Source organism: Chiloscyllium plagiosum, chromosome 12 (assembly GCF_004010195.1).
Source record: "Chiloscyllium plagiosum isolate BGI_BamShark_2017 chromosome 12, ASM401019v2, whole genome shotgun sequence".
Taxonomy (NCBI): Eukaryota; Metazoa; Chordata; class Chondrichthyes; order Orectolobiformes; family Hemiscylliidae; genus Chiloscyllium; species Chiloscyllium plagiosum.
The window spans coordinates 48,257,562-48,284,341 of NC_057721.1; the positions used below are offsets into that span (position 1 = coordinate 48,257,562).

Consider the following 26,780-nt stretch of genomic DNA (forward strand, 5'->3'; position numbering starts at 1 on the left):
TCACTTTCAGACCTTTCGGTTTTTCTAACACCTTCTCCTTGGTGGTGGCCACTGTACTCTTCTCTGCCCCCCTGACTGTCTTGAATTTTTCTAATATTAATCGTGTCTTCCAATGTGAAGACTGACGCAATGTACTTATTCAGTTCCTGTGTCATTTCTTTGTTTCCCATTACTGATTCTCCAGAATCATTCTCCAGTGGCCCGTTGTCCATTTGAGCCTCTTTTTTGCCCTTTATATATCTAAAGAAACTCTTGTAACCTTTCTTAGTATTACTGGCTAGCTAGCCCTCACATTTAATCTTCTCCCTCCTTATTTATTTCTTTGTTGTCCTCTGTTGGTCTTTGTAAGCTTCCCAATCCTCTGGCCTCCCACTGCCCTTTGCCACATTATATGCTTTCTCTTTTGCTTTTATACTGGCCCTGACTATGCTGAACCATAGTACCCTCATCCTCCCTTTAGTATGCATTCAATTTTGCATGTAAAAACGATTCATTTATTTTGAAGAGTGACAGAAAATATGTAGTGTTAGAAATTCCAAATTGGCTATTTTTGGCTGTGCAGGGATACAGAATGAGGTGAAGTTCACATTTCAGCAGATATTGGTCCTCAGATCTCATTATAATGAGGCCAGTGTAACACAACTCCTCCCATCAAAATCTAGAGAAAGATCAGACTTCTGCTAGTATTGCCAACTCAGCCATGGTATTGTGCAGACTTGGCAGCTGGAGGCAGACAGTTTCTCGCACTTGTCCTTTGTTTACTCACATTGTGGTGTTTATAAGGAGGCCTGAGAACAAACCTCCTGCCAGTTCTCTCATCCATGTTTAACTGAAAATTACTGAAGGGAAAACTGCAGCTTAAGTATACTTGTTAAAAAAAAGTTTAATTGATAAAGCAAGAAATTGGGCTTAATATTTTACTGAAATCTTTGTGTTTTTAGGCTCTGGAACTACGATTACAGTATGATGTTGAAGATATTGTTACCCCTGAACCTGAGTCTGTACAGCCAATCACTGATACTTCTTCACAACTTTCCATTTCAAAGACTTCTGCATTATCTGGTAGTGCAAATGCATTAACATCAGAAGGATTAAAGGACAACATCCCATGTCTCAAGTAAGAGTGTGAGATTAATTTCCCCACTGATATATCTGTATTCAAGTGGCAAGGAAGTTTTGAAAAAAACAAAAATGTTCTGTGCAGTGAATCAATAGGATTCCATAATCATGTTGCAGAGAGAAAGGCTCCCTAAAGCCTTCTGCTGTCTACTGCATCACTACCTTTATGAAAAATATATTTTTACACATGTGTAGAATCAAAATTGGAACATTGCGAATCTGGTTGAAAATATTCTATGCACGTTGGTACTTGAAATTATTTCAGAAGTTGCATATATTTATTTCATCTTTGGTGCATTGAATATTTTGTATGTTTTTTTTCAAAATGCCCAACGTTTTATAGTCTACAAAAGAATTTCTTTAATTTGTCAAGGCCAAATATTATGAATTATATGAAATTTGCAATATTTTCTATTTAAAGTATCACCTTCCTACGTTGTATTTAAATATTCCTCAAGAATTCAAAAACATAATAAATGTTAATACTTTGCATCATCTAAATCAATCAAATCCAAGCAGGAAGCCACGTTTGTCCAGAAAAAGAGACAATTACATGATATTAATGTCACCAGCTTTTAAGAATTACAGAAGTTTTATTTTTGGAGTGTGATCATTCGGGTTCCCTTATGGTCCAGTAAGATACAAGACAATGTATTTCCCCAATAAATGTAAATTTTAGAAAGATCCAAGTTTTAACACCAATTGCAGTGGGAGCAGGGACACCCAACTGCAAAATGCCCAAGTACGATGGGTGATTTTAGTATTGGATTTATCTATGATGCACCACAAAGTTAATTATGTCTGTATACCCTGGAGGAAGAGGGGCAAATGTCTACGCCAGTCAGTGGAACAATTTTTTTCTGTACTACGCCTGTGTCTACTGAAAGATAGATCAAGACTGTTCATTCTGCTGCAATTACAGTTGTCTTTTCTCATCATTAGTTCTTGAGTTAATGTTTCCTCTAGGTACGGAAGTGAGCCATTTGTCCCAGTGGGCCTGTCTCCACCATTCAGTGGGATCATGGCTGAGCTGGTGATCCTTGTCTCTGCTTTCCTACTTTTGCCCACAACACAACCCCCTTGCTGATTAGGGATCAACTTTCTCAGCCTCGAATATACTTAATGGTCAAGCCATAAAAGCTCTTGGCTGTGGGAAATTCTACAGATTGACTACATTATGAGAGGAAATTCTTTCTCATTTGTTTCTTGACTGGGTGACTCCTTTATTCTGAGATTATGCCCATCGTTCCTCAGGGTAGCATCCTAGGCCCAATCATCTTCAGCTGCTTAATCAATGACCTTCGCTCCATCATAAGGTCAGAAGTGGAAATGTTTTCCAATGATTGTACAACTATTCATGACTCTTCAAATACTGAAGCAGTCCAGGTTGAAATGCAACAAGATCTGGACAATGTCCAGGCTTGGACTGACAAGTAGCAAGTAATACTCATGCCAAAAAAAAACAGTCAATGACCATCTCCAATAAGAGACAATCTTACCATTGCCCCATGATATTTAACAGTGTTGCTATCAGTAAACTCCCACAATCAACATCCAGGGGGTTACCATTGACCATAAACTCAACTGACTTGCTACATACAGTGGCTACAAGAGCAGGTCAGAGGCTAAGAAGACTGCAGCGAGTAACTCACCTCCTAACTTCCCCAATGTCTGTCCACCATCTGCAAGGCACAAGTCAGGAATGTAATGCAATACTCGCCATTTGCCTGGATGGGTGCAGCTCCAACAGCACTTAAGAAGCTTGAGACCATCCAGGACAAAATAGTCTACTTGATTGGTACCACATCCACAAGCATCCACTCCCTCCACCAGCAATGCTCAGTAGCAGCAGTGTGTACTATCTACAAGGTGCACTGCAGAAGTTCAAAAAAGATCCTGAGGCAGCACTTTCCAAACCCACAGCCACATCTTTCTAGAAGGACAAAGGCAACAGATAAATGGGAACACCTGCAAGTTCTCCTCCAATCCACTCACAATCCTGACTTGGAAATATATTGTTGTTCCTTCACTGTCACTGGGTCAAAATCCTGAAATTCCCTCCATAAGCGCATTGTGGGTCAACCTACAGTGTGTGGACTGCAGCAGTTCAAAAAGACAACTCACCTCCACCTTCTCAAGGGCAACTAGGGATGAGCAATAAATGCTGACCAGTCAGTGACATCCAAGTTCCACTAATAATAAAAAAAATGCTGAGAACCTATACACATACTTACAATAATTACTAAAATAAAACGAAGAGCTGCAGATTCTGGAGAGCTGATACAAAAATAGGAAGTGCTGGAGAAATTCAGCAGGTCTGGTGCATGTATGGAGAGACAAACAGAATTAACATTTTATATAGGAGGCAGATCAAGAGAGAGAGATTCACTAGGCCGATTCCTGGGATGAAAGGATTAATTTTTAAAGACCATCTAAACAGGTTTAGCCATTATGCATTAGATTTTAGAAGAACAAGGAGTGATCTTATAAAAACATACAAGATTCTGAGAAGGCCCAACAGGGTAAAAGTTGAGAAGCTGTTTCAACTAGTTAGAGAATCTTGAACTAGGGGACATAGTTGCAGAATAAGGGAATATTCATTTAAAACTGAGATGTGAAAGTAGTTCTTTTTTCCAAGAGTAGTGAGTGTCTGGAACTTTATATCCCAGAGAGATGTGGAGACTAGATCACTAAGTATTTAAAAAGGTGGCAGATGGATTTTTGAATATCTAAGAGTGAGGGTTATAAGGAAGTGGCACAATAGAAGAATTGAGGTCTGGAACACATCAACCATGATCTTATAGAATGAAAGGAAAAGCTTGAGAGGCTGATTGCCTACTCCTGCTGCTATTTCTTATGTCATATAAGGAATCTGTGGCTATACGAAACTGTGAAATGTCAAAATGAAAGGTGTGGTGCATGTCACTGTGTGTCACATTGCTGCATGAATGTCAGAGATTTTGCATGTGCCTGCAGCTTATGTGGCACAAACACTGCATGCACATGAAAGGAAAGGTAATATGTGAAAAGTCAGTCAGGGTATATTACCACAGTTAGTCAGCCACAGTCAGTCCTGGAAGTCAAGCAAAACCAGTCCAGACCCTGCTGGTCGGTCGGTCAGAGTCATCTTTCAAGTCTGTCGAGGTGGTGGGGGGTGGTTAGCCCTGTCCATCAGTGGGTGTGTCACACATTACATTACATTACAGTGTGGAAACAGGCCCTTCAGCCCAACAAGTCCACACCGACCCACCGAAGCGCAACCCATCCATACCCCTACATTTACCCCTTCACCTAACACTACGGGCAATTTAACATGGCCAATCCACCTAACCTGCGCATCTTTGGACTGTGGGAGGAAACCGGAGCAACCGGAGGAAACCCACGCAGACACGGGGAGAACGTGCAAACTCCACACAGTCAGTCGCCTGAGGCGGGAATTGAACCCAGGTCTCTGGCGCTGTGAGGAGTTTTCTATAGTCAAACCATCATGTCATGGAGCCTGCAGCCAGCGCAAGTCTAGGATTAGCCTGTAAGTCACTGCAACAAAAATAACTTCTAAGGATCACCATATTAATCTGAAAATTCACTTTCAATATTAACAAAGCAGCACCCAGAATAAGTAACAGAATGTTTGAGATTACGGGGTGGTGAATGAGGCTATTTAATGTTTTACTTCAGCAGTTGAGAATGCAGTGATTACATAATGTTATCCATTTGCCTTTATTTTTCACTTAATCAGCATGGCAGTATACCTCATATTATCCAGGGGAGTTTTGTGGTGCCATAATAGTGCTCTTACCTCTGGGCCAGAAGATCTGAGTCCACTGCTTTTTGTCATTTATATAAACTTTTGGATGTGAAAACAAGAGAAATGGTTAGTAAGTTTGCAGATGACACTAAAATTGATGGTGTGGTGGACAATGAAGAAGGTTATCTCAGACTACACTGGAACCTTGATTAAATGAATCAATGAGCCGAGGAGTGGCAAATGGAATTTACATAGAACATAGAACAGTACAGGCCCTTTGGCACCCTCAATGTTGCGCCAACCTGTGGAACCAATCTGAAGCCCATCTAACCATCTAAGCACAATTCCATTCTCATTCATATGTCTATCCAATTACCATTTAAATGTCCTTAAAGTTGCTGATTCTACTACTGTTGCAGGCACTGCATTCCATGCCCCTACTACTCTCTGAGTAAAGAAGCTATCTCTGACATCTGTCCTATATCTCAGCACCACCTTCCTAACCTGCAATCTTCTTCCTGACCTCTCCGCCCCCTCCCCCACTCCGGCCTATCACTCTCACCTTAACCTCCTTCCACCTACGCAGTCCCAATGCCCCTCCTCCAAGTACCTCCTCCCTACCTTTTACCTTAGCCGGATGCTGCCTGACCTGCTGTGCTTTTCCAGCAACACATTTTCAGCTCTGATCTCCAGCATCTGCAGTCCTCACTTTCTCCTATATCTATCACTCCTCAATTTAAGGTTGTCCCCTCATGCTAGCCATTGCTGTCCGAGGAAAAAGGCTCTTACTGTCCAATCTATCTAACCCTCTGATTATCTTATATGTCTCAATTAAGTCACCTCTCAACCTTCTCTCCAATGAAAACAGCCTCAAGTCCCTCAGCCTTTCCTCGTAAGACCTTTCCTCCATACCAGGCAACATCCTATTAAATCTTCTCTGAACCCTTTCCAAAGCTTCCATGTCCATCCTATAATGCGAAGACCAGAACTGGACACAATATTCCAAATATGGCCACACCAGGGTGTTGTAGCTGCAGCATGATCTCATGGCTCCGAACTCAATCCCTCTACCAGTAAAAGCTAACACATCGTATGCCTTGTGTATTCACCCTATCCATGCCCCTCATGATTTTATAAAAATCTATAAGAATATTATTTGAATGGTAAAAAATTGCAGCATGCTGCTATGCAGAGGGACCTGGGTGTCCTTGTGCATGAATCACGGAGGGTTGGTCTGCAGGTGCAACTGGTAATTAAGAAGGCAAATGGAATTGAGGGATTGAGTTTAAAAGCAGGGAGGTAATGGTGCAAGGTACTGATGAAGCCACACCTGGAGTACTGCCTGCAGTTTAACTTAGATAAATGTGAAGTGTTGCATTTTGATACGGAATATCAGAACAGGACTTATACATTTAATGGTAGGATCCTGGGGAGTGTTGCCAAACAAAAAGACCTTGGGGTGCAGGTTCGTAGTTCCTTGAACGTGGAGTTGTGGGTAGACAGGGTAATGAAGATGGCGTTTGCTTCCCTTGCCTTAATATATCAATGCATTGAGTATAGAAGTTGGGATGTCATGTTGCAGCTGTACAGGACATTGGTTAGGCCACTTTTAAATATTGTGTTTAACTCTGGTCGCCCTGCTTTAGGAAAGATGTTCTTGAACTTGAAAGAGTGCAGAAAAGATTTACAAGGATGTGGCCAGGATTGGAGGGTTTGAGCTATATGGAGAGGCTGAATGGGTTAGAACTATTTTCCCTTGAGTGTCAGAGGCTGAGGGATGACCTTATAGACGTTTATGAAATCATGATGGGCATAATAAGGATGACTAATCAAAGTTTTAATTCCCAGGGTATTAAGTCTAAAACTAGACGACATAGGTTTATGATGAGAGGGGAAAGACTTAAAAGGAACCTGAGGGTCAACTTTCATTGGAGAGAAGAAGGTGGTGTATGTATGGAATGAGCTGCTAGAGGAAATGGTGGAGTCTGGTATAATTACAACATTTAAAAGGCATCTAGATGGTACATGAATAAGAAGGGTTTAGAGCGATATAGGCCAAATGCTGGCAAATGGGACTAGATTATTTTCAGATATCTGGTCAGCATGGACAAATTAGACCGAAGGTCTGTTTCTGTGCTGTACACCTCTATGACTTTATGTGTACTACTGGCTGGGAGACATGACACAACAAATTAAGTCATCTAATTTTGTTGTTTGTGGAGTCAAGATACAATAGTGACAACTGTGAATCACATTGAAATATCTTGAAGGTGACAGGTATCATATAAATGTATCCTGTTTTCCTTACACTTTTTGTTTCTTGACCCTCCATTTCCTTCGCTCATTTGTCATAATTCCTCTGACAGACTTTAGGTGTTTCCTCACATTAATGTGTTCTCTTTTGTTTTCAATGTGTTTTTATCTTTAAATGATTCTCTTATATGATGCTTTATGTTTTGTTTTTTGTTTCTCAAATTGCAGTTAGTTTGCATTCATCATCCCTGCTTGACTAAATATCCACCCCAGACTGGTAAATGTAATAAAGGTTAATGTGTTTGAAAAGCATGGCATATCTCAGAAAAAGATAGAATAATGGTTGGGTTTACAAAGAGGATAAACTAAAGAAGCAAAAGAAAAAAGAAATGCTTATTTAGAAAAACAGCACAAAACTGAATGAACAACAATTGAAAGAAACATGTGCAAATCATGGGAATGGTAAACAAATGTTGAAGTAAAAATGAAGGAAAATCATAGATAACAACAGAGCCAAAGTTGGAAAGTATAGATGTACAGACCAGTAAGCAATAACCAACAGCTAAATATCTTTTTCAGCAGCTCATGTGGTAAACTTGAGAAATATATCAAATTAATGAAAGGAGAAAGGAAGCATAACTGTAACAGGAAAAAAGTGACTTGCTAAAGCAGATTAGCGATCTTCTAATGTCCCATTGATTCTGTGAGGAAGGTTTGAACTTCTATCCATTATTGAACTACCAAGCCTTCCATCCAAAGTTTGGCCTCATTTGGATCAGAATGATGGCTAGCCACACAATTTCAGCGGTAATGAACAGTCTGCCAAATCTGAGGGCAGGATTTCCAGAGTTAAAGAGTGAATGTACTTTTTAAAGTGAGGTTTTATTGTACTTGCCTGGATTTGGTGCTGCCATTAAGATGCTGCTAGAATAAATTTGAAATGCCTCAAACAAGAGTTCTGTGGTGTAGCTCTGATAGTGGTGCAATGCCACTAGATTAGTTGGACTGCAAGCAAGTTCTGGTCCTCAAGTAAGGGACCAGTGTATTGAAGAAGTGATGTGTAAGATGTTGTGAGTACCTATTCCATAATTCCCCAGAATTTGGATCCAGTGCTAGAAGAGTTACCAAAAAGCCTGGTGAGCATATAGCATTTCCATCCTTATAGATTACACTTGCCCACAGCACCTTCTGCTAACTGCTTTCTCCTTTTACAGTGTGGCCACTTCTTTGCAAAGGATCACTTCTTCATTCTATTCAGAAACATGCGCAAAATACAATGCGACCAATGGCAACTTTCTCTCTTTCACTAGAGGGCTAGCTTTAGGATGAGAGGGGAAAGATATAAAAGGGACCTAAGGGGTAACTTTTTCACGCAGAGGGTGTGCATGTATGGAATGGGTTGCCAGAGGAATTGGTGGAGGCTGTATAATTACAACATTTAAAAGGCAGCTGGATGAGTATTTGAATAGGAGGGATTTCGAGGGATATGGGCCAAGTACTGGCAAATGGGACTAGATTAGGTTAGAATATATGTTCAGCATGGACTAGTTGGACTGTAGGGTCTGTTTCTGTGCTGCACATCTCTATGATTCTATGACTGTAAGAAGGGGAGCAGATTTGACAGAGAATGCAGATTTTGTCCAAGCTCTCACCCAGATGCGCTAGAAGGAAAAAGTATACTCAGGACTATTAGCATGAGGTGCAATGGTAAAATTCAGCTCACATTCTGCAGTGTGTCTACCTATTATTTTTTCCCTCACAATTTCCTGAAACAATTACATATGCAGGTATTGTGAAAATGTTATATTGCATTATGCTGCCAATCATTTGCCACTATCTGACCTTTCCATGCCAATTTTTTTTCCTTTGTCCTCTTGCTAGTCGTCTGAAGACTGGCAGTTTGTAGAACATTATATTTGGAGGAGCAAAACCCTCTTGACAAAATGTTGGCACTTGAACAATTCTTCACAATCACCAGCAGGAACTTTCAACTTGTGTACAACAGGAAATTAGAGCAGTCTGTACTTGCTAAATTATGCAGTACATGTGAAGAGCAACAGGGACAAATGGCAGGAAGGTGAGACAACAGCTGGCAGGAGGTCACGCAGAGCTTCTCGTTCTGTTGAGGAGTACAGAGATGCTGCTGTCAGGGTCCAGCCTTCAAAAGAAAGCTACTCTTTGCACATACGTGTCTGAAATTTACCTAAGAGCAGTTGCCTCTTGAAGGAGTGCTGGTCAATTTATTGTACTGACTTTAGGCTTATATAGTGAGATGTGGTGTCGTGAAAATGACAGGAAGCAGATGCTTCTGAGGCAAAGGAACCTTTGATTTTATTAAAACAAATAAAGTTGAGAATATATACAATCACTGACAAGAAAATTAATTTTTAGGAAAATAACAATGCTATGCATTAAGTGAAGTGAAACTTGTCTGACAGCTACTAACACCCCAGTTAACCCTTCCAGCCCCGATTTAGTACAGAGAGTTTTGAATTAGAGAGCGCAGTTAATTATTGGGTGACTGAAGAGAGAGAGAGAGTAAACATGAATCCCAGGGTCCTATCCTGTTTTCCTTCCCTGGGGAGTGCTCTGCCCTGCGCTGGCCGCGAAGCCCACCCTTCCTACCCTACCTTCCTGAGCTGGGGCAGAGGGTCTCGATGACCTTATGCTGATCCCGAAAGGAGTTCTTTTGTCTTGGACAATGGCAGATGTCACTGGCTCTGCCTCCAGTCAGTCTCTCAGCTCACCAGTCACTTCTTGTCAGTACATGGAAGTTCGTGGATGAGAAGATTGTTTGCTCTCCATCTTTTCCTGAATCTTGACGCTGGCTGGACCTTTTACTGAATATAAACCAGAGATCAGGGTTTCCCAGTTATACTGACTGTCGGTATTCTTTGAAGAGCTGAAAAATGTATTGCTGGAAAAGCGCAGCAGGTCAGGCAGCATCCAAAGAGCAGCAGAATCGACGTTTTGGCATAAGCCCGTCGAATTCCTTTATCTACCACCAAATCTGGATTTGATCACTGAGCTCTTGCTTCTTCTCTCAGCTGAACGAGTTTCCTGAGCATTAGATGATGTGCAAATGGTTCTCCAATTAAAAAGAGTGGATTTCGGATAGTTTTGAATGTCCGTTATTTCTCTTAGATGGGTATAGGTTAAGATGTTGCTGATAATGTGAATAATTTGGAGAAGCCGGTGTTGGACTGAGGTGGATAAAGTTAAAAATCACACAACACCAGGTTACAGTCCAACAGGTTTATTTGGAAGCACTAGCTTTCGAAGTGCTGCTTCTTCATTAGGTAGTTGTGCTTCTTCATCAATGAAGGAGCAGTGCTCTGAAAGCTAGTGCTTCCAAATAAATCTGTTGGACTATAACCTGGCGTTGTGTGATTTTTAGCCTGATAGTGTGAAGGCTTTCCAAAACAAGGCAAACAGGATTGCATATTGTACAATGCTGTGGAATGTTCAGTATCTCTGTGTCCAAGCAAATGATTAAAAGTTGAATGGTTTCATATTTTTGTAGGCTCCAAAATGTCTTGGTTGTTTGCTCTGTAGGCGGGTGTTCATTGTCTTTTAGCTGAGGCATCCGTGGGGGTCTTTTCTTTTGCTTTACAAGTTAAACCCATTCCAGACAGCTGCCCCTAGGCTAGCATATTGCCTAGTTTGTCTCAGCCAGAGAGCTCAGTGAATCTTAGTTCAAATATGAATTCCACAAACTCATGTCCCAAGTTCAAAGGGTTTTAGTCCAGACTAACTGATGGGAGTTTTTGCCCCACCTCATAATCTCCCCTTTGATACGCTACATGGTACAGTATCACTTTGGATGGGCAAAAATCATCAGGACCTCAAAACTAGCTTCCCAGATTACCTAAACTACTCTGGCGAGAGACAGTGATGCACCACCACCCCAAAAAAAATAGAAAACAAACAGGATTAGGAAATCACAAACTTAATTGTAAATGTTTACATTGATCGGGTCTTATACCAAACAAAGGTATCCCCGTAGAAGGCCACGAATCTTAATTCTGCCACACCCCTCCTCCCGGAATGTCAAGTCTTTTGAAGATTTTGTGGTGTCAGGACCTGCGAGCTCTCCACCTGGCCCGATAGCTGGCCCATAACAGATACAGCCCCAACTATCATTAAACCAAACCATGGGAGATCACACAGATCTAGGTGGGGATTTCAACATCTAACCTCCATGTCCCACCATAACTGTGTCGTCAATTTGGTTGTCTCCCTCCCCATCTTCCCTGTAGTTTGTTCTAGCATAGAAGTGCTTTTGGAACATTTCTACTGCCCTGAACAGGGACATGAGGCATTCCGGGGGTGGGGGTAATAGGTATCCAAAGTGGGCCACATAATCCAACAGGTTGGTGAAGTTGTCCCTTACAGCGGGATGAATCGTGGAGGGTTTGGAAATTGGGGTAATGTATACTTTGGCCACTTGAATTTCTGCCTGTGATTTGAAAGAAAAACTGCTGTCACTTACCGGAAATGTCAGGTGCTGCTTGTACCGGAGCTGGTGGTGATACAATAGATCCCACCGGTCAAGTGTGCCACCTGTGGAGGAATCCAGTCCCATGCCATCATCTCCATAGTGCAGGCAATAGGCTCCATTTCCACAGCTTAGAATCCACACTGGGGTTGAGAGAAGGCATTCAAGTACTGGGGACACAGTATTGCATGTGCACCCCGGCTACAGCATCCTGACAGATCAGTCCCTGTCATAGAGGGTGCTCCCACTTTATGACATAGAGTGGGACCGTCTTGAAATGGACATGTATTCCTCCACAAATGACTCCAATATTCTCCACCCTGTAAACTGGGTGTGGGGTATGAGGCTGCAGTAATCACTGGCAATTGCACGGCTATCCCCATTAGAGTGTCGTGAAATCCCCTGCAATCTACAGGAACGCGGTAGGCCTCCAGTCCAGGCAGAGCTGGCATGGGCTGAGTAAACTGCTGAAAGGATGGAACGCCTGTTGCTAATCTGGGAGGGAACTTGGCTCTGTTGCAGGTCCTCCAGGTTACTGTAGCCTTCGCCCAGCAACCAAGCACACACACACCTCATGCCTAGTAGCCTCTTTCGAGATGTTCCTGTCCTCCCAAATTAGAGTGTTCACTGTCTTGGCGTGTTTCTCCAGCTCAGCAATAGTCTCCTTTCGGTGGACTGTCATGGCCTGGTCCTCCTTGAGTTCTCCTCCACAAAATTTTGCGAAGTTGGTCTTTCAAACCCTTAATCTGCAGAGCTAGCTAAATGTCATTCATGCCATTAATGACTGATGACCCTGTATTATATCCTGTGGCCAAATCATTCCAGATCCCCCTTCTCTGTCCTCCCACACCTAACTGGTCAATGTTCTCTGCAGTGGAAGCATATAGGTCTGTTTTGTCTGTTTCCCCAAAATCAAGTTCAGAAAACCTACAGAACATTTCCCAGAGCAAGGCCTGGTACAGCTGCTCGGTCTCCCTTGGGCACCATTCGGGAAAGTGGACTTCTGTTAAATTCAGTATTACTGACACAATGGCATAGTGCACCCCCCGGTACAGCAATCTGTCAGTCGGGATTAGAACTAGGCCACTCCTGGGGGTCTCGGTGGTGGGGGTCACCTGTCTATGTGAATTGGGATAGGAGGGCAGGTAGGCAGGGGCTTCCTGGGAGCACTCTGAGTTCAGTGACATTAAGGGCGGTAGAGGGGTTTAGGGACTCTGCAGGAGTCCATTCCCTTATCCCAAGGGATACCATCCCTGATGTTCTGCCATTGTCAGCTGAAAGCAATGGACACCCCTGCTGGGCAGATCCTTTCTGACCCCCACATACAGACATAGATTCCCTGATCAGACACCCACTATTTATCCCAGCAGATGCTCACCCCTCCCTGGGTCCCCGTGATCGTCCGGTAAGCATCATTGTCCAGTCACTCCCAGTCAGTATCTCTGCTCAGTTTCCTGAGCCTCCACCGCCAACCCTGAAAAATATCCCAGATGCAACTAAGACATACTTGTTTAATTTCTGCCACCCCCCCTAACCCGGGAAGCTGCTATTTTTATCCTCAGGCATGGAATGGATGCCCCCCCCCGCCACACATAGGTGAACCCAGCGGGACTGAAGTACCGAATGAGATTCGACCCAATTTGACCCATTCCCTGGTGGGAGCAGGAGACAGTGCAAGGTGTGCCACTGCTGGTGCTGACACTGGGTTCCCATCCCCCCTGAGCATCCATAGACCAGGGATTCCTCCATATCGCCCCTGTGTCCTGTGCTGCCTTCGATCAGAGTGACCAGCATCAGCACTCGCTCCATTCCCAAAGGTTCCATCTGTAAGACACAACACAAACATTGCCTCGTCCTTCAGCCCTTCCCAGGCTCGGCTCAACATTATGCAAACTTAAACCTATAAAATGGCATGAAACTCTAAGATTTGCCCAAACCATGGCATATCAAATAAAAGCAAGGTAGTTCCAAAACAGTTCTATATACACAACTCAAACTATACAGTGCCACCCACCTCCGGGTGGCCAGGATAGAATCTGACCATCCTGACCCTGCCTCTGGTTAGCCTCTGGTTAGCCAGTTCACTGAGGACTGCCAAGTCCTCAGCTCTGAACCCTTCCAGCTCTAGTCACATCTCGGAGTTGCTGTTGAGTGAGGCGCTTGGGGCTCCTACACCCTTTGCTACTGCAACTCCACCCTCCCCCACTCCAGGATAGCCCTGAGTGCTTCCATGAACCCCTCCATGATGCTTGAGGATCTCTGTGAGACGGAACTTGATTCTCAGGTGACCATGGAGGACTCCTGTCCCTCCCTCTTCCTCTGGGGATTGAGGCAATCCTTTCTGCACGCAAAACATACCCTTCTAATTGGGAGGGCTACCTCCCTCCTGTTGCCATTCCTTCTTACCCTGGAAGGGCTTGATCTCAAAGATCATTCCCTTGGGCTCTTTCTCCTCCTCCAACTGTCTTTCCAAGGATTCCTCTGTGATTTGGGGGTCCTTAGGGTCAAACCAAAGTTCAGCCTTGGCCTGCAACCTCGGTAAGCTGTTGACCACCAGGATGCAGAGGCAACGAGCCTGGCCATCGCCTCTAAGGTTATCCCTTTCCAGGTTTCCTCTGCAGGCGATCTCATAAAAGGGCCACAGCCTGTCATCAAAGGCCTGCAGATTTTCTTCTGCCGCCTGTAAGGTGTTCTCCACACGGGAAAATGGACTCCCATTGTTTAATCCCATTGCCTGCAGAATATCTTCTTGGACAGCTGCCAAGGTATTACATCCCCATTTACTGTCCGCAGACAGGACCGTGTATAGTCTGTTATCCAACGAGAACAGGAGCAACATGGCCATTTCTATATCATCGCAACTGTTGATCTCCCCCATTTGCTCCATTTCCATGAAGGGGACAGATCGGTCCCCCATATATGTCAATTTTTCTACATGGAGGAGAAAGTGAGGTCTGCAGATGCTGGAGATCAGAGATGGAAATGTGTTGCTGTTCTATATCATCGCAACTGTTGATCTCCCCCATTTGCTCCATTTCCATGAAGGGGACAGATCGGTCCCCATATATGTCAATTTTTCTGCATGGGCCACCATAGCCGTAAGCCACTGAGTCCCATATGGACAGTCGAACCAGCTCTCCAAATCCCCTCATTTCTACCATTTTGGGGCGTGCCATACTTGTGCTGTTGGACCGGGCACATTGATCCTGGTTCTGACGCTTCCTGCACTGGCCTTACACCTTCCTGTATCTGCTGCTGGCCCTGGCCTGCTCCTAGTGCCCTCGGTATTGATCCAGCCTCCACCCACTGCCTAACTGGATCCACTCCCAGTACCGCAGGTAGTAATCCAGAGATTTCCTCTGCCCCACAGGCTAACTGCACTCCCGGCCTACCCCACCCTCGGTGCCCCTGGTGACGAAACATCCCCAACTGTCCTACAACCAACACCAATCTCGCTCCCTTGCCCCTTCCTGCCTGTCTGAGTGGCTTCCAGGCTGACCAAGTACACCATGCTTCTGACCTGGGACAAAGCTTGGCTTAGCTTGCAAATTTGTTCTTGGCAGGGACCTTGCTATCTCCTACTGAACCCGTCCCCACAAGTCATCTTACAGACTGACTGTATATCTTTCAGCTTCTCCTCCTGTGCCTTAATTTAATCTCCCAGGTGCTTATTTTCCTGCCTCAGCGCCTGTTCATTGGTCTTAGGCACTGCAAGTATTCTATTTGATTTCTGAATCGTTCTTCCACCTGCCATTGTTCCTGCCTCCCCCGAGCACTATATTCACTACATTGCCTTTGTGGTCACCATTCTAAAACGAGTGCTGGTTGGCTTAATATACAATAGCTCCCTGATTCTGACTTTCGGCTTATGTAGTGAGATATATGTGGTGTAAAACACAGGAGGCAAATGCTTCAGACGCAAAGGAAATTCTGATTTTATTAAAACAAGTAAAATTGAGACTACGTACAATCGCTGACAAGAAAATTAGTTTTTGGGAAAAAAACAATGCTATGTATCAAGTGAAATGAGACTTGTCTGACAGCTACTAACATCCCAGTTAACTTTGCAGCCCCAAATTGGTACAGAGAGTTTTGAATTACAGAGAGCTATTAATTACTGGGTGACAGGGGAGAAGAGAGAGAGAGAGAGAGAGAGTAAACCTGAATCTTGAGGTCCTATCCTGTTTCCCTTTCCTGGGGAGTGCTCTGCACCATTGGCCCCGAAGCCTGCCCTTGCTACCCTATCTTCCTGAGCTGGGACAGAGGGTCCTAATGATCTTATGTTCATCCCTGACGTGGCTTCTATTGGCTTGGACAGTGGTGGATGTTGCTTGCGCTGCCCCCAGTTGGTCCCTCAGTTTTCCAGTCACTTCACATCAGTACATGGAGGTTCATGGATGAGAAGATTGTTCGCCCTCCTTCTTTTCCTGAGTCTGTCACTGGCAGTGGCTGATTCTCTTGATGCTGCCTGGACCTCTTGCTAAATATAAACCAGAGATCCAGGTCCCCCTGTTATACTGACTGTAGGTTTCTCTTATCTCCTGTCAAATCTGGATTTGATCACTGAGCTGTCATTCCTCCTCTCAGGGCTCAATGAGCTTCCTGAGTATTAGATGACACGTGAATGGTTCTCCAACTAAAGTGAGTAAGTTTCCAATAGTTTTGAATGTCCATTATTTCTCTTAGATGGGTGTAGGTTAAGGTGTTGCTGATCGTGTGAAGGCCTTCCCATTCAAGGCAAACAAGTTTGCATTTCGTACAGTGGTGTAGAATGTTCAGTATCTCTGTGTCCGAGTAAATGATTAAAAGTAGAATGGTTTCCTTTCTCGGTTGGGAGGAAGTGAGTACTGCAGATGCTGGCGATCAGAGTCAAAACGTGTGGTGCTGGAAAAGCACAGCAGGTCAGACAGCATCCGAGGAACAGGAGAGTTGCCATTTCAACCATAAGTTCTTCATCAGGAATGTTTCACCAGTTTCCTGATCTCCCCTTCCCCCAGCTTATCCCAGATCCAACCTTCCAACTTGGCACCGCTGTCTTGAATTGTCCTACCTGTCCATCTTCCTTCCCACCTATCTGCTCCACCCTCCATTCCGACCTATCACTATCATAAGACCATAAGACTATAAGACATAGGAATGGAAGTAAGGCCATTTGGCCTATCAAGTCCACTCCACCATTCAATCATGGCTAATGGGCATTTCAACACCACCTACCTGCACTCTCCCCATATCCCTTAATTCCTTGCGAGATTAAGAATTTATCAATCTCTACCTTGAAGACATTTAATGTCCTGACCTCCACTGCACTCCGTGGTGATGAATTCCACAGGCCCACCACTCTCTGGCTGAAGAAATGTCTCCTCATTTCTGTTCTAAATTGACCCCCTCTAATTCTAAGGCTGTGCCCACAAGTCCTAATATCCCCGCCCAATGGAAACAATTTCCCAGTGCCCACCCTTTCTAAGCCATGCATTATCTTGTAAGTTTCTATCAGATCTCTGCTCAATCTTCTAAACTCTAATGAATACAATCCCAGGATCCTCAGCCGTTCATCTTATTTTAGACCTGCCATTCCAGGAATCATCCATGTGAATCTCTGCTGGACATGCTCCAGTGCCAGTATGTCCTTCCTGAGGTGTGGGGCCCAGAATTGGACACATTATTCTAAATGGGACCTAACCAGAGCTTTATAAAGTCTCAGTAGCACATCACTGCTTTTACATTCTAAACCTCTTGAGATAAATGACAACATTACATTTGCTTTCTTAACCATGGACTCAACCTGCATGTCAATCTTTAGAGAATCTTGTACTCGCACTCCCAGATCACTTTGTATTTTGGCTTTAGCAATTTTCTCACCGTTTAGAAAATAGTCTGTCCCTGTATACTTTTTTCCGAAGTGAGAGACCTCGCATTTGCTCACATGGAATTTCATCAGCCATTTCTTGGACCACTCTCCTAAACTGTCTAAACCTTTCTGCAGCCTCCCCACCTCCACTACTTGCCTGTCTGCCTAACTTTGTATCATTGGCAAACTTCACAAGAATGGCCCCAGTCCCTTCATCCAGATCATTAATATATAAAGTGAACAGCTGTGGCCCCAACACTGAACCCTGCAGGACACCACTTGTCACTAGCTGCCATTCCGAAACCTTTTATCCTAACTCTCTGCCTTCTGTCAGACAGCCAATCCCCAATCCATGCCAATAGCTCACCTTGAACACCATGGGCCCTCACCTTACTCAGCAGCCTCCCGTGAGGCACCTTATCAAGGACCTTTTGAAAGTCTAGGTAGGTAACATCCACCAGGTTTCCCTGGTCTAACCTACTTGTTACCTCTTCAAGAATTCTAACAGGTTTGTCAGGCATGGCCTCCCCTTACTAAATCCATGCTGACTTGTTCTAATCCAACCCTGCACTTCCAAGAATTTAGAAATCTCATCCTTCACAATGGATTCTAGAACTTTACCTATAACCGAGGTTAGGTTAGTCGGCCTAATCACCCCCCCACTTTCATCTACCTACCGCATTTCTAGCTACCTTCCCCCAGCTGCACTCCTCTCCCATTTATCTCCAGAAAGTTCTTTGAACAACAAAGTCAAGTTCATTCCAGTACAATCCTGTACATTGAACAAACGTCCAGAATTTTCTGCAACAGGCCATCTTATGTCACACAGCATGAGTTGGACATGTCCCCATCCCCACTTCAGCTTGAAAACATTTGCCCCAGAAGTTTTAGACCAATGCAGCATCTGCAAGACAGCATCACCGGTCCATCATCCTATTTGCACTGACCATACTGCTACTATTAAGCTTGGATACCTGACTATATACAGCTTGTCAGATAATGCTTACACTAACAATAAAATTATTGAGCTTCCATACTTGAACATTTCCGAATGAGCCCCACAGGTAGAACAATTTAGAATCATTTACAGACCATATTATTGGGAGACTTCACAATACACACACAAGAAACTGGATCGAGGATCCCATGGAGTTAAAGGGTTGGGTTTCAGCATTGCATTGCTCTCAATATAAATGATGGAAGGACATATAGGTCTCCAGACCCTGTATAATGGAGGTGAAAACTCTACTTGAGTGCCTCTATAATCACAGTTGCTGTAACATGCTCGGTTGCTACACCTTTACATGTGAATTTATTACTCAAGCTAGCAGCATTTACCCCATATATAGGTCAAAAAAGTGGCTGCACTTTGGAGCATAAAATATTACTACTTTTATATGCATTGATCTGGATGCTTTAGGGCCCCAGTGAAAAAAAGTATCTAAGGACACCAGAGGTTAGATAAAAGATATAATTCCTTTTGTATAATCACATTGCTCCTTAACTTCAACAGCAATCTTGCAGCATAATAAGTTTGTAGTTTGACTGAATGAGATTGCTCATTCAATGCAAATTGTGATGAGTTATGAATGGCTGATTTTGTTCATTCATAACCAAAAATAACTAGATTGAAATTGCTGCCAGAAGAGTTCCCCGTGATGCAGTAGACAAGGAAAACAGATGTCAGTGGCAAAAGGACCAGAGGTGATATGCAAAATACACACACTGGATGTTTACAAATTGGAATACATTGTACTTATCAACCTAACAGGCACAGTAGTAGCCTTCAAAATGGATCTGAACACTTAATTAAAGGAGAAAAAGTTGCAGAGATATGGGAAAAATTAGAAGAGTCAACCAATTGGATTACTCTTCAAAACATTCTGTTACAGGCTTAATTGGCTGAACAGCCAGTTTTTGCGTCCAACTCTTTCAAATCTTTGTTTGAATCCCTCTGCCCCTGCCGTAATATCAAAACTGCCCTAATGAATGTTACAAATAATATTCTAAAACAAAAAACAGAAGATGCTGGAAAAGCTCAGCAGGTCCGGCAGCATCTCTAAAGAGAAATCAGAGTTAACATTTTGGGTCCAGTGACCCTTCCTCAGGACTCAACCTCACTGGTCTCAAAATGTTAACTCTGATTTCTCTGCACAAATTCCGCCAGATCTGCTGAGCTTTTCCAGCAACTTTGTTTTGATTCTGATTTATAGCATCTGCAGTTCTTTTGGTTTTTATTTACAAATAGTATTCTGTTTGTCCTCAATGATTTTAAGTTGTTTCTACTTACCTTCTCCACAGCCCTTTACAAAGTGAATCACACCTTTAATCCCAAATGGTTATCTCCTGTTGACAAACTGGATGACACCGCATTCATCAGATTCTGGTGAATGGATTTTGTCCATTTGCATGTAGCCAGGGAATCACATGCTTTTGCTTCTCATCCCAATCCTACTTCAGATTTAGTAGATGCTGCAAGGAGTCTTGTGAGTTCTTTCATTGCTTCTTGAATGTAGTACACACTGCTGATAGTCCATTAGTGGTGGAGGGAGTGCTGATCAAGTACTTTGACTAGATGGTATTGACCTTCATAAGTGTTCTAGGAGGTCCACACAAATATTATTTTATCACACTCATGATTTGTGCTTCGTAGATAGTTATATTATTCTAAATTCAGGTTTGTTTTGTTCGTGTGTAAATAAATTCTGTTTTGTTTAAAACTTAGTGGTTTGACCACCTGTATCGCCCCTGGAATATTCACCTTACATCTGCATAAAACAACCAGAAAAGCTAGGTTATGGGTTCCCTTCTTAAAATGTTTTGAGGAGATCTGGCCTGATCCATAACACTATAATCTTGATTTTTCATTAAAGGGTCAAAACCCGACCTGTCAGAATGGCTCCAGGGTACCAAGCTGATCTTGTCATTCAGATGGTCTGGGTCGATGGAGAACCACCTCAACAAATCACCAGCTTAGCAGTGAGCTCTGCCTATGGCCTGTAAGTAACACAGATTTCTTCCTTTGGAAAAGTATAACCATTCACCAACAGTAATCCAGATGTTTGGCCAGGTGTTCAAACATGTAGTTTTCATGCAGATTTTGCACAATGGTAAAAAAGGAGAAATTCAGTTGATTAGATTAAGATTGCTAGTTCTTTGTTTAATCGATTTTTTTTTGTTCATGTTTACAATTGTACAAATAATATCAAGAGTGTATGAACAAATGTATATTTCAGTGAAACTTCTGTCATCATCAAGGCTTATAAGTTAGATTAATGTTTGTACAGTAGGTGTTGTATAAGAAAATGGATTTAAATCAACGCTAATATATCTCATCAAATACAATATTTAGTAAATCCAGATTTGTTTATGACTTGGTCCCTATATTTCAGGTGCTTGCAATACTGTACTTTATTATTTATATAATACATTTTGCATATCTTGTATTGACGTTAGCTTTGACATAATAGGGCACCAATTGTATTGGTTCAGAAGAATTAGACAATTACACTTACGCCTTTATGCCCATAATTTTCCATCTCACTGCATTTTGTGTGCCAAAATGTTGTATGTCAACCCTTGCTTTATTAAAGTCAGAATTCATACAGAATTATAAATGAATGCATTACATAATTCTCTGGGTTTTGCACTGGAGTTGCAATTCTTTTTACAATGTCTATTTTTGAATAACTTCAAGGGAAACTTGAAGCCCTTGAGTTCTTTGAATTTTCTCCAGGGATTTGAGCATATAGTCAAGGCTGATACTTACATGCAATACTGAGGAAGAGTTGCACCGCTGAAGGTACTGTCCTTTGGATGAGACATTAAACTCTCTGCCCTCTCAGATGGATATTAAAGACACCATAGAAGGTGTCAAAGAAGGACAGGGTAGTTTTCCATATTGTCCCTGCCAATACTTATTGCTTAACCATTATCATTAAAACCACATTGTCTGGTTATTATCTGGATGTTGATGTGTGGAATTTGTCTGATTTGACTGCTGTGTTTTATCTATTTCACAAATTTTAAGAAAAAGATGCAAAGCATTTTTGGTGATACTAAAGTTGGGAAAGGCACCATATACAGAGGAACCTCAATTATCCAGTATTCAATTATCCAAATTTCGGATTATCTGGCAAGATCGCAAGGTCCCCATGGTTGGTTAAATTGTGTTATCCACATTCGATTATCCAAACATTTGATTATCTGAACAAAATACTCCCTGTCTATGTCATTCAGATAATCAAGGTTCCTCTGTAAATCAAGGTTATTTTGTTCTCATTCAGTTGCCATGTTATAAAAAGGCAATAGAAATACTGAAGAAGGTGCAGTGTGCATTTACAAGGAGATTAACAGAAATGAGAGAGTATATATACACAATTAAATAAATAGGCTCATCTCTTCTCATGAAAAAAAAGTAAGACTATGGGCTGACCATAACTGTCTTTAAAACTGTGAAAGTTTTGATACACTGTATCAAAAGACAATGAGCCCACTTGTGAGATCAAATGTAACTGCAGGCCATCAATATAAGGCAGTAACCAAGAAATCCAATGGGGAAATATTCAGAATATCTTTATTCAAAGAGTGGTGGGTAGGTGAAACTCCCTACTACAGGATGGCTAGAGTGACTTTTCTAGATCAGAGCTGTCCAAACAGTTTTGCATTTCAATAGTTTTCTTACTCATTGGCTTAGTGAGCAAATTTTGTAAACATAAGGCATGATAAATTTATCTTGCTATTAATCAAACAGTGAAAAAATGTGCATTTTTATGAACAACCTTCAAGAGAGACTATTAACTTGCTTTCTTATCACTATACTGAGCACTTATTTAGTGAGATAGCTGGCATGGTTTTGCTTGTACCAGTAATCCATCTGCTCACACATTTTATATGGTGATGTAAAGTATTCCAGTTGATGTCCATCTGTCTTAGGTGATCTTGATTTTGTTTTTCAGTGTCATTATTCCAAATAGTTTCAGTTCATCACAGCATTTCCAGAAATCCACAATTTTTGAGTGCATCTCTCAAGCTGTCAATCAAAGCAGAATACTTTTATTGGTTTAGCATGCATTCTTGCTGGCATTATGAAATTGGAACTGATTCTAAAGCAACTCTTACTTCTGACTGAACACTCAGACATGCTCATTAAGTTTATCAACAAATTGATAGTTTCCTTTTGGTTTCACATTCAAGTCTGCAAAATAATAGATGCTATCAACTAGGATTGCCAGGTAATTTATCCAGTCATCAGCATCCATGAAGTTTACATCTCTACTTTTGTTTGTTGTAAAGGTTTTTATTTCTTAATGCAATGCCCAGAATCTGCCTAGTATCACCATTTGATTGAGACTCCAAACATGGTTGAAGTAAATTACGTCATGTGTCTGATCCTGTATCTGTAAGAATGGACCAGGCCTGTTTTGTTTGAGCCTTTTGAACCTTATTAAATTGCATGTAGAAATGGCCTTTTCCATCCTATGTCTCATGCCAACCCTTTGTTCACAGCTGTACTAGGTGAATGATGCAGTGAGATGTGGTGACTTACAAAGCATTGATTTAAGCATTGGACGAGCAAGTTCATTGTGCTTACCTCACATCGCAGAAGCTCTAACATTAGTTAATTCACAAACTTTGTCCTCAAAAAGACTGAATTTCAACAAAACTCAGTTTATTCATTGAAAATGCCTTGTCCTTTTGTTGTGCCTTTGATTGGTCACAGTTCTTCAATGGTTTTGAACATCTTCTCATACAAGGTTTGCCAGTTGAACTGTATCATTCATATCTTCTCTTTCATTGGGTGCTAAAAATGACAGGCATTCAGTCTTTTGATCAGTGAGTTTTAAATTTTGAACATATATGATTGTAAGAATGCTGATTACCTATCTTCTAGCAACGATGTGACGTAAAAAGCTGGTTTCTCTATCACTGACTTTTTATCAGAACAGATGTAAATATGCCCAAGTAGTCTTTCACAAATTTTTCATTCAACAACAGTTTCTCTCTCTTGGCTATTGTTTTATATATTTCTTAAATATTATCTTGGTTGCTACCTCAAAATTCTGGCTTGAAGCTTTGAAGAAAAATTCTTACCTGCTAATGTTTTGTTTCAGCGAATTTGCTCAATTGATTCTTAAGTCACCTGTTAGGCTGTTGTAGAGTAATATCACTTGAAAACAGCTATGTTCTTTTTACAAAACAGACACAATATGTTTCAATAACAGAAAAATAATGACGAAATTCAATTGAAAAATTATCAGTTCAATAGCCTTTGAAGAATTGACATTCAATGTTAATTTTCATTTTTCTATAATCAAGGGATTTGGCATCTTTGTTTTGGTAAGTATTACTGAGGGCCACTGTTGAGGATAAACATCAGGTATATATTGATGCTGAAATTAAGAACTTTGACATTTATAGAGTGATAACTCAGCAATTAGATTCAACGAAGAAGAATAAAAATCTAACATTTACTTGAGCTTATTTTTTCTATACCAGTCAGCACAGGTTTATGAAAAGTTGTCAAGTCAGATTTTAAAAAGTAGACTCTGTCCTGAGAGCCATATGTTGGACAACCTGTCTAGATGCATTTAAGGGGAGATAAGACAAGCTTATGAGAGAGAATGTAATAGAAAGTTGTGTTGATTGATTTGGAAAAGGAAAGATGAGAGAACTGTCAACTAGAGCCTAAATGCCTGCATGAGCTGGTTGAGGCAAATGGCCTGTTTCTGTGCTGTATATTCTATGTAATATATAATATTTAAACAAATATTTTCATGTAATGTTTTAATCAAACTTGCTTTAATTTTTGCATGAGTATTTTTCATATTATTTTGTGGATTTATTTTATGGAGAAGAATTTTTATTAACTCGTTGTAAGCTTAGATTTAAATACCCCAACAAAATAAAGAAAACGCCATTGTTTCCCATTAAGTCACTGGAAAGCAGACTGTAAGTAAATCATTTGCAGGGCTACAGCAGGACAGGAGCAGATGGAAAAATGGAGCTCTTCCTCTACCATCTTTCACAGGAGCTCAGAAAGCCACAAGGCCTCTTTGTAGAAGCTGCATAATCCAATGAGGACAGCAAGTGAAGGTAACGTCAATTTAGGTTTGATTTGGATATACCCAAAATATATTATTTCGTTGTTAAAATAGGAAAACATGAGGAAAGAAATTCTAAGGGAATCAGATATCTAAGCCACATTTGTTGTACCTGGCATGGCACCAACTCTATCGAGAAGCTTTGTTTGTTAACTGCCCATAAGACGTACTACTGCTTCTAAAGGTTTTAGCCCAGAAGGACATGTGTTGCAGAGCTTTGTCATCTATCCAAGCTCCAACAGAGGCTCAGCATTCCAATGGCAATCAAACACACCAGTACGCAATCTTCTGGCTCGTGCACATTCCAGGTTAACACTACTATCTTGACTGTATCAACAGGTGTCTTATGTGTTATTCAGAATGTTCAACACTTTAATTTTCTTCATTATGAACGCCATGATGTGGAGTTGCCAGTGTTGGACTGAGGTGGACAAAGTCAGAATTCACTTAACACCAGGTTATAGTACAATAGGTTTATGTGAAATCACAAGCTTTCGAAATGTAGCCCCTTCATCACTTCACCTGATAAAGGGACTATGCTCCGAAAGCTTGTGATTTCATATAAGCCTGTTGGACTATAATCTGGGGTCATGTGACTTCTGACTTCATTATGCAAGAACAGTAGAAGTGTCACTTGTTTGCCCAATTTCACTTTACTACATTCCATAACATGCACATAAAATGGATGATGTTATTAAGTTAACCTTCTTCTTGAGTTCACAATTGTATTTTTCCATAAACCCAAACCACTTTATACTTCTTCAAAGATTTAGAACAGATTTTTAAAATAACTATGTCAAGTAGTCTGCTTAGCCAGGTAGTAAATAATGGTTCTTCAACTTCAAGATTTATTTTCTGTGCCCTCTGAACTATTGAAAACCATATACCTTCATAACTGCACTTAAACTACTACAAAATGCATGTCATTGTCAAACACTCATTGATGAAAACAGCAACTTGTCCATACAAACAATTTTAATTGTTCAAACCTAAACTAATTTCCTTAAGCAAGACTCCCAGAGGCAAAGATTCTTAATCTTTAAAATGATTAAAAGTATAATTGGCACCAAGAAAGTATCAGGCAATCACCATCTCCAACAAGAGAAAACGTGACCATCTCCCCTTGATATTCAATGGCATTACCATCACTGAATCCCTCACTATCAACAGCTTGGGACTTGCTATTGAACAGCAAATTAACTGGACCAGCCATACAAATTCCATGGCCACAACAGCAAGCTCAAGGAAGGAAATTCACAACAAATAACTCACGTCCTAAATCCACAAAGTCTGACCACCATCTACAAAACTGAAATAAGGAATATGATGGAATATTCTCTACTTACCAGGATAAGTGGAGTTTCAAAACACTCAAGAAATTTGACTCCATCCAAGATAAAGATGATTGCCTTCCCATCCACCACCTTTAACACTGACTCCTTCCATGACCAACATACAGTGATGGTAGTGGGTCTGCACCATTTACAACTTGCCAGAGCTCCGTCGACAGCATCTTCCAAACCGAGATCTCAACGAGCTACAAGTCAAGGACAACGAATACATGGGAACACCACCTGAAAATTCCTATCTAACCATTCATCATCCTGGCCTGGAAGTATAATGCAGTTCCTTCACTGTCACAAGATGGAAATTCTGATACACCTTTGTGAACTGTGCTATGAGTATACCTAACTCCCATGGATCACAATGGTTCAAGAAGGTGGCTCTCTAGCACCTGCTCAAGGACAGTTAGGAATGGGCAATAAATTCTGGCCCAGCCAGCAATATTCGCAACCCTTGAATAAATTTAAAAGGAAAGATCAATGAGTAGCAAAAAATCAGTGGCTGACAGGAATTTTTTATTGGCCTGTGGGTCTCCATCAATATCTGAGTTCCTCTTTTAAGTTTTCAAGATGATGCCACTTTCCCTCAGTTTGATAATCTGATTTTAGATTTTCACCAAAGTGACTGTGCACTCTGTTATTCTTTAAGATTCCACAGCTATTAAACAGAATACTTCTAATTAGTGGATGTTGTAATCATCTAAAATTACAATAGGGACTCTATTACTATTAATGCAGAGAAATTTTGATGGAAATCTTATGATGATACAACACAGAAGGAGACCATTCTTGTCTAAGCCAGCTATTTGTTAGTCCTACTCTCCTACTGTTTCCTCAAAAACTTGCAAAATTGCCAAGTTCAAGTGGT

The 26,780-nt window shown here is 41.5% G+C and overlaps 1 protein-coding gene across 1 annotated transcript in view; it reads left to right on the forward strand.

The window, feature by feature from the left end:
- The window catches only part of stxbp5l (syntaxin binding protein 5L), a 546,595-nt gene that overhangs the window by 359,477 nt on the left and 160,338 nt on the right, over nt 1–26,780 (forward strand). The window contains exons 16-17 of the mRNA XM_043700990.1: nt 942–1,117; nt 20,340–20,465. Of these exons, the coding sequence (XP_043556925.1) occupies nt 942–1,117; nt 20,340–20,465 (302 nt within the window). The remainder of the gene's footprint in view (nt 1–941; nt 1,118–20,339; nt 20,466–26,780) is intronic.